This window comes from Amblyomma americanum, chromosome 4, assembly GCF_052857255.1.
Source record: "Amblyomma americanum isolate KBUSLIRL-KWMA chromosome 4, ASM5285725v1, whole genome shotgun sequence".
NCBI lineage: Eukaryota > Metazoa > Arthropoda > Arachnida > Ixodida > Ixodidae > Amblyomma > Amblyomma americanum.
Window position 1 is genome coordinate 176,771,302 of NC_135500.1, and position 8,994 is coordinate 176,780,295.

Here is an 8,994-nt window from a genome sequence, read left to right on the forward strand (position 1 = left end):
CTTGCTGCATGCATTACGCATCAAGTCGAACTTATCCAAGGTGCAAGCCACAGGTGCGGAGTGGGAGGAGCGGCGGCGACTGCTCAGGCTGGGTTGCTCTCGAAGTTTTTCAAGTGTACAGCTTCTGTCCGGCGCAACTCACCAAAAGTTGACAACGCTTGTCGAGCCACTAAACTGACACTATGCTGTTCAAGTTTTGCGGCGATCGGGATTGCCCTGACTGGCTTCTCGCCGAAATTGGATCGCTCTCCAAGATCAGCTCCGTGAAAGTGAAGCTGTTGTGCGTCCAAGTTGTGAACGGCATCCTGAACTCACAGATAGGCTTCGACAAAGTTGCTAAACTGACGGCCGACTCCAAGTTCACGACGGACGATGTCAAAGGAGTGCTCATGGCTCTGGAGTTCATACTGAAGAACTCTACGAAGTTTGCCGTCGACGAAGAGTCGCTGGTTAACGAACTTACGCAGCTGGGTCTGCCGAGGGAGCATGCAGTCTCAGTGAGCAAGGTCTACGCAGACCGCTGGCCTGAAATACTGGCCGTTCTGAAAGAACAGAGCCTACGGCTCTCGTCGCTTGACGGAGCGCCTCAGTGGCGCCTCGATTACGTTCTCGAGTCGAGCACCGCAGGGGAGGTGTGCCAGCCGTCGGTTCAGATGAAACTCGGCGTGAAGCAAGGCAACGCAGTCATCCCCGTGCACTTCTCCATGTCGGCTGAAAAATGCGCTGTCCTACTGCACGAATTAAAACAAGCCCACAAAGTGATGAAAAGCCTTGAAGAGACACTTTGAAGTCGGGGGCAATGCATCAGAAGGAATGGAGACAGAAGGACACACGATGTAAATAAATAACGTTTATTTCGATAACCAAGACGTCGTCGCCTAAATGTAGCAATGTTAATTATTTCGTTTGCAAGAAAAATATAAAGCTGCACTGTTTGCAGGCAGCTTCAATGGCTGTTCTTTAAGTTGGAGGAATCTTAATTTTCTTCCATGAATTGAGTATCCGTTCCACTGTCTCTTGAAATGCAGCCACCTGCATAAGGGCAAGATTTTCTTGTAGCAATCAAGACATCACTAAATTTCATGCCAGTCCGGGTACCTTAGAGAAATGATATTGTTATAAATGTATCCTAAAATATTTCAACTTAGCTGCAAGCAGGAGCGTCAAAAATAGCCTTTATAGCTCGGCATTGAAGCCTTTCAGTGTTAAGTGACAACATTGCATTTCACACACGAGCTATTTCTTCCCAAGCACAGCGAGCATGCACTGCCTTCGTGCTAATTCAAACAAGCTGCAGTGCATGGTGTTCATTAATATCATGGCAAAAAGGGCATAACTTGATTCTTTCTGAAGTAGACTTTTATTTACTTGCTAAAGGTAGATGCATTCAGCATGCCTTCAGCAGTAGCAGTGATGAGTTCTATGTGAGACTGAGCAAAAAAAAAAAAAATGGGAGAAAAAAATTTCTCTGCTGTGCCTTCCGTGCTTCGTTGCAAATTTTTCAGGCTAAGTAAAAGTATTCTTACATATACAGCACTGCAATTCAACAAGCAGAGCCCCGAGCTGTCTGCTACAGGCAAATAAAATATTACTTTGCTACCTTGATGGGCCTTCCGTGCTGTAACAATGGGGCTATCTCGGAATTTGGCATTTTTAAGGCATTATTAAATAAACAGCACTGTTATTCAACAAGCAGAGCTTTCAGCTGTCTGCTACAGGCAAATCAAATTACTTGGCTACTGCTTGTTAAATTGAAAAGGTGAAAAGCAAGCTTTTCAAGCAACAAAAATACTGCATACCCAAGGAACAGTATCAACAGACAGCATCCCAGCCTATATGTTCTTTTTGTGTCTTGTTTGGTGACTATTCTTCTCCCAAGGCATGTATGAACTGGCTCAAACTAGCATTATGCTGAGGAAGGAAGTGTCAGGTAATTTTCACACAGCTAAACTAAGTTAAAATGCCAAAGCCAAAATAATACAATCATGGTTGGCATTACATGTGATGCAGAGTGAAAATCAGAAAATACAAAGATCAGGAGAACCTGCAAATGCAGAAGGCCAAATACCAAATCTTCCAGAAAGGTGACAAAAATAAGGCACTGTATGATAACAGTGAGAGTCTCAAAGCTGACATGGAAAAGCTTGCTGCTTGCAGCCTCACCACTACTCACTGTAATTATTTCCTGTCATCAGTATTCGTATGGGGCTACAAACACTTACTGAAGAAGGTGCACTGTTTTGACCATTGCTTGCATCAAGGCTCCTGAGGAGGCATTCAATGTAAACAACCCAGCCTTTCTTCCCAGAGTTTCCGGTGACAACCCAAATACACCAGGAACGATGCTCCTTTATAGGGTCCAGCTCTTCCTAAGAATGCAGAATATAAGCACACAGTCTCAGCCAGAATTTTGTGATTACGAAGGGTTTTGATGCAAGACAACTGCAGAGATAATCCCATTCCTAAAAAGGAAAGGAGACAGACCTTCCAGGCACAGACCACAGTCTGTAAGGCAGCACAGTATTGTTGCATGATACACGTTCTGTTGCAGTCAAATATTCAATATATATTGCTTCTATCTCCTATAATGTAACGTAAATTAAACAGATCTCCCCTCCTGCCCACATCGGCACACATGCAAGGCAGCATCTGCTTACAGACTGAGAATTGGCTTAATGCCAGGTAATGTACTGTCGCGATCAGAAGTTTGTGGGACACAAGTGTGCAGAAAAAATTTTACTTAGCGGTCACGTAGTCCAGTAACCTGATATGAGTCAAGATATGCTCTCTCCGCTGGTGACCAAACCATGTGTCTGGGTAGCAAGGTACAGCTTCAATAAACTTTTTTCCGTGAACATGCATCCTGCAATATTTTGATGCGCAGAGATGCACAGAGACCAAAATGGACGTTTCTGCCTGCCAGACAGTGTAATGTCAGCAAATCAAACAGGCACAAGTCTATTTATATTGTTGGTTTAGTTACTCAGCAATACCGTCTGCTACTGCCAGATTTGCCTGCATCAAGATAAAGAAATAAAGCTAATATATGAAACCAAAGGAAAAGCGATAACACAGATCTATACACAACAATTTCAAAAGTTTGCAATATTTGTTTATCGCACAGCGATGCACACAAAACAAAACTGTCCTATGGTGCCACTTATGATAACATGCTATTAGCAAAAAGTTAGCATATTAGCTAAAAACACTTAAAATAAATTCACATAACAGAGCCCTTACAACAGAAAAGAAACTGATGCCAGGAGCCAATAGAGCCTCCTCCTCAGCTTATCAGCAAACATTGGCAATGAAGTCCTAGTGTGGAGGTGTGAAGGAACGAAGAAATTCAGCAGCGACTTATGAACTGATTTGCTTTTACCCTCTAACTCTGGCGCATCACCTAAGAGAGAGGGAGAGAATAAATTTCAACCCAGAGAAGTCCCACAGCTGGAGCCCTCAGTTTAGGACTTCAGTGGCTTCAGCAACTGCCCAGTCACGGAGAGCATTACTGCTGGCCCCCCTCTGCCGAGTGGTCAGTCAGCCACCCCTCAAATGAGGGGGGTAGTGTGGTTTGGGATAATGTTTGAGCCTGGGATGTTTTGCAATTGCAACATGACATCGAAAAAGAATGAGGTGTTACCGCATAGGGGGCATTCTTCTGATTATATTACATCAGTCCCACTTAGACCGCCCTTGTCCTCAGAGTAACCAAATATCACTGTTTGTAACAACCACCGCCACTAAGTGGGGATCGTTAGTTCCACCTAGATACTAAGATACTAACACAAACAAGACAGGTGACTGTTTTGAAAGTTAAATTATTTGGTAGTAGCACTGTGTCCTATAATTTGGGATAGTTCTTCTGTGCTCACCTTTTGCCCTTCATGAGTGCTTTTGGGAGGAAGGTGGTTGGCTTACGAAGAGGGAAAGAGGGGGAGGGGGGCGTTTGGATACTCGGCGCATGCTGCCTACTCCAAAGTTAGAGATCTAATTTCCTCATGTGAATACTCCTTTAAGAGGAGCTCCCCGACAGTTGGGCTGCTCAGAGCCCAGAGGGAGTGAGTGAGTACCTCCTCATGCTTCCTCTTGGTGCCACGTCCACTGCCATTTTCTTGTTTGCAGCCACTGTCCTCAGTGCTTATCTCATTTGCTGATGCATACAGCCAGGTTCCCAGGTTTCGACAGCAAAACTCACAGCCAAGTTGCTTCATTTTTCCAGTTGGATTGCTAGAGCCAAGAAAGAAAGCATGCACCCAAGCATTAACGAGGTTATGGAGAGAGGCCTGTGTTTTTTGATGAATTAAATAAAATATGGTGTATGGATTTATGGGGGTTTAATGTCCCAAAGCGACTCAGGCTATGAGGAACGCTATGGTGAAGGAATACGGAAATTTCGACCTCCTGGGGTTCTTTAAACTGCACTGACATTGCACAGTACACTGGCCTCTAGAATTTCACCTACATTGAAATTCAATAAAATCCAAAATCCAAAAACATTCGTCCGTAAAGACACCAAAATGAAGATTTAGCTAAAAAGCTGCCATTTGTGGATTTTGACTTTAAGATACATAGATGGCTTTGATTTTTACTTGGAAATGCAGTACAGTGGGATGGTTTTTGCAATTTCTTTTTTAATGCATTTTCTTTTCCACACAACAGTACTGACAGAAAAAAAAGTGGTATTCCTTTTGCTTTCAGCTATCTTCCACACTTATACACACAGATTATTAAAACTCAACAAATCTGAAGGGCTGACAAAAAAAAAGCCGAGAACTGTGACCAGTGTGTGTGCAACCGAGAGGAATGCCCTGTATCGGCCCACTAAAACTTCAAAAATGACAAATGGGCTAGTTGCTACATTATAATAAGAAAGAGAAAATTTGGCCCATAGTACAAACAGGCCCCTGTAAGTCCTCTGTCTGTTCCAAGTGGAGCCTTCATGTTGCTTAAGCATGGCACAAAAATTTTATTTTTATTTGCTATGCAAATAAACCAGCTCCCAAAACTAGCAGCCATGTCACAGAGCACATGTAAAGCATAAAAAAAAGCATTAAGAATGGGTCTACAATCTCACAGATGAGGAAGTTTTCATCTTTTCCTTACTCATGAGCAAAGTGTTTTGCACAATGGCCATCCATGTTAAAAGAATGACATTCATCGCTTGCAGAAAAAAAAAAAAGCTCCTAAACAAGGCGCGCTTGCTCACGAGTTTTCTGAGGAGCCCCAACTTCTGCCTATTTACCGTTTTCAATGTACTGGCATTGGGATCTGCTGTATTCCATTTCTGTCCACCATTGCCCTAGCTGTGCAATACTAAATGTGCACTAATACAATACTGACAGCATACACTGCCATTACTGTTTATGCCCATCATGTGGCCAGATTTTCTATCACAGAGCCAATTATTGCAGGTTTCGGGGCACCATCGTTTTTCAACAATAAAATAAACCAAATAGCAGTAGACACTGCATCTCTGTGCCCTCTGCGTGCTTCACAGCACGGAGAATGGCGAGACGTTGTTAGCAAAGTCAGTTGGACTAGTTCATTTGAAATGAGCAAAGATCCCAAACAGCTTAAGTTAAGCTGAAAACCAATGATGCACATTTGGGCACGCCGTCAGAAAAAATGCAAGAATGGAAAATGAGAATTTCTAGCTACATGACACTCTGCAGATACATGCCACAGATGACAGCGAATTTTATTAACTGTAAAAGATCAAGTCTGTAATGTGAAAACACAGCCTCAACTGTTCCGACTAAGATCGTGCAGCGTGCCAATTTAACTGAGATCGTGCAATGTGCCAATTTTTGCACTGAATTAATGAACACTTTCTGGAAAAAAAAAATATTGCCTGTTAAAGCACATAGTTACAAAGGGTTCCTCACACAGCCTTCCAGCCAGTCAGAGCGAGTAAGACAGCTCGCTCATGTTCCTTATTTTCCTCTTTGCCAGCCAGCTTGCATATCTTTGCTACGGCATCAGCACCTAGCTGAAAGTACAGCATTGAAATAAGGTTACAACCTACATTGCAGGATGTTGCTTACTGCACAGCATGAGTCGCAATCTTTACGACCTGAATATTAAAGTGCTAAACAAACCAACACCACTGCTGTTCTGTTCTGATCTAGCAGCATCTGCACAGAATTGCAGCTACGGAGTTGGACCCAGATCTGGAATGCAAAATAACGTTTTCACTCTCTCCACTGTAGAGTTGGAATCTGATAAGTGCAGTAAAATTTTTCTGCGATGAACATTGAAATGAAGTACAATGTGGTATTGAAAAGCTCGATAGTCCAGCTTGAGATGACTTACTATGAAAAGGTAAGAGAACAATGATGAAAGCGACTCCTTCTACAAGCACACTTCCAAATGCAAAATTACTTGTAAATTATGTTAATTACTGGCAAACAAGCTCATCATGCCAACAAAAATGCCGAGGTAGACTCGAAGTGACTTTTGACCGCACAGAATTGCCACATTAAATCAACGAAAAAGATCAATAGGTCCAACGACGAAAAAAAAAAACTGCATTTTGAAATAAACACAAAAAAAGAGTGCCAAATTTTTGAAAAATAAAAACCGAAAAGTCCAACCCCTAGTCATAGTCCATGCGAGCACTGCCTCTCCAGCTCACAACCACAGTGATGTGGGCATGCAAGAATAATTAGAGCTCTTTCATCATGCCAGCTGTAAAATAGTACCTTAAAATCTCAGCATACGCAATCAGAAATTTTCAAAGGTCAACCGATAGAGGCATTGTCAACAAGCTCCAACATCTGCCGTTAGAAGCGCCCTGCAACTCTTCAGCGATGAACTAAGCAGGAGTAAGAAGTTTTTTACCACTGCAGAAGGCATGGCAGTCAGACAGCTCCCAACTTTAGGACCAATTATCCCGCCAGATTTTGCACTACAAAGCCCATGAGGACTTTAGATGGTATGATTTTAAAAAACCTAGAAGACAAACTGAAATGGGCCAGTATCAGTAGACAACTTCAGTCTCATTAAAAAACAGCTGCCTTCGCTAAAATTAAGCTTTTATAACCTAGAAAACGTTTTAAAAAAATGAAATGCAAGTATAGCTGTCGCCAGCTGTTGTTCACAAGCAAACTACATCCCCGTCAAGACAGGTTTCCAATCACAGATCCCTGAGCACAGTCCTTTTCGGCTTTGATGTCATAAGCTTGAAACAAGTGGCAGGAAACAAAATGCTTCATTTTGAAATCCAATTCCAATTTTCTCATCACTAAATGTGTTGTTTGCTGCCAAACAAACATCAGCATAGCCAGAAAGAGCCATAGAATACAATCAATTTTTACACAAAAAAAAAAAAATTGGATGAAACTGGTCTGTGGTGTCCCTTTAAAAGCTTCAGAAATGACATAGGTTACACTTTAGGCATATGCAGCAGTTGATGCCATACGTTTTTGACCGACACAGGTTGGCTGTATTACAGGAAAAGTTCCCCACATAGACAGCAGGCTGAAGGAGGTTCATTGATTATATGCTGCTCACCTATGCAACACAGGCCACATGTAAAGCATACCTTCTCCTGAATATGGGCAGTGTCCAGCAGAGGAAGCGATGGGAGAATAAGGACCAGTGTTCCCAGCCTTTCACGCAGCTGGTCAAGTGCTTCATGTGGCATCATTGGCTGCATCACGGCGTACGACTCTGAAATTACACAACTGCATTTGACACAGTCCTGCAGAAGAGCACTGAGAAGACAGAATCTCTGCACAAACCAGGGCACGGTAATGTTCTCCAAGGGCAACAGCTTTTGTGAGCATCCATCAGAGACGAGATCAATTTTTCGGTGCACTCTTTGTCTGCAACAAATATCCTGTTGGTAATGCATGTTGGACAACATATGATAAACATAAACCTAGAAATCCTTACAAAGCTTGTGGCCTAGATTGTTGCTGAGCTGGCAGTCAAGATGAGCCTTGCACGAGATGCAACAGATTATGTCCTCCTCAACACACTTCCAACCAAACCGGGCACACACTGGTGGCGAAAGTTCAGGGGGCTTGCAGGTCCATTGCGACTGCTATTTTCTTTCAGTCAAGGTAAAAAATAAGTAAGCAGTTACAGAGTAGCGTTTTTGGTAAAAAAATTTACTGCGTTTTTTTTTTTATTGCAGGCGCCAGCTTTCGGCACTTCAACCTCTTTTTTTCAGTGCCCAAAAATACAGTCGATGCTCATTGATTACACTTCTTAGCAAGCGAACAAAGCAGAAGGCACCATCTTACCTACCATTTAGGGGCTGTTTTGGCACTGAAATTGTCACAGCTGCTCTACTCGTATTGCTTTTCACAACAACGAACTACGCATATGTTCATTTATGGCACAAAAACTGAGTGTCAATGACGCATGTTAAGGATACAGATCCATACTCATCTAGGAAAGTTTCGATGCGAGCTTTGTAGTCTTCGTACTCCTTTCTGTATGGAGTTATCTCGAACGACAGCGACTCCATGCCACTTGGACGCTTTTGTGCAGACATCGCGCTAGCAATATTTTGAAGGAAGACTTAATACAGAGTAAAACAGCCCATTTTCAATAAATTAGTAAAAACCGATAATGTACAGAGTCGCGAATTCGGAATACCGGTTTAGGTTCAAAATGCATGCGGACTACGTCTACAACAAGGCGTGACTTAGACGTTGTTCGCTGGGCTCATTCTCATTACAAAAAGCGCTAGTGTCTAGTCGGTTACTTCGTAAAAACTGCTTCATACTTTTTACCGACTTTTTAATTTAAATAGCCGGTTATGTTAACAACCGACTACAAACGAACGTTTACTAGTAGACAGGGCCTTCGCTTCCGGCTGGTGGGTTTTATTCAATAATATTAGTTTTGTCGACTTTTAAGCATTTAGGTAATTTAGGCGTCCTAATTTAGGCCAACAACTTGGTAAACTGCGCAATTTTTATGGCATGATGACCACACTGGACCTCATGCTTCTCTGTGATATAGCAGTTTTGCTCATCGTGT

The 8,994-nt window shown here is 42.6% G+C and overlaps 2 protein-coding genes across 2 annotated transcripts; one reads left to right on the forward strand and one right to left on the reverse strand.

Moving 5' to 3' along the window:
- Window positions 1-51: 51 nt before the first annotated feature.
- On the forward strand, window positions 52-863 carry LOC144128718 (COMM domain-containing protein 4). Its single transcript, XM_077662356.1, has one exon. It carries the CDS (start codon window positions 183-185, stop codon window positions 786-788), a length of 606 nt encoding a protein of 201 aa, XP_077518482.1. The 5' UTR covers window positions 52-182; the 3' UTR covers window positions 789-863.
- LOC144128717 (zinc finger C3HC-type protein 1-like) lies at window positions 834-8,658 on the reverse strand. Its single transcript, XM_077662355.1, has 8 exons — window positions 8,384-8,658; window positions 7,897-8,047; window positions 7,743-7,826; window positions 7,544-7,671; window positions 5,886-5,989; window positions 4,071-4,227; window positions 2,223-2,369; window positions 834-1,032 (listed from the first exon to the last, which is right to left on the reverse strand). The coding sequence occupies exons 1-8, from the start codon at window positions 8,501-8,503 to the stop codon at window positions 961-963; spliced, it is 963 nt and encodes a 320-aa protein (XP_077518481.1). The 5' UTR covers window positions 8,504-8,658; the 3' UTR covers window positions 834-960.
- Window positions 8,659-8,994: the final 336 nt, after the last annotated feature.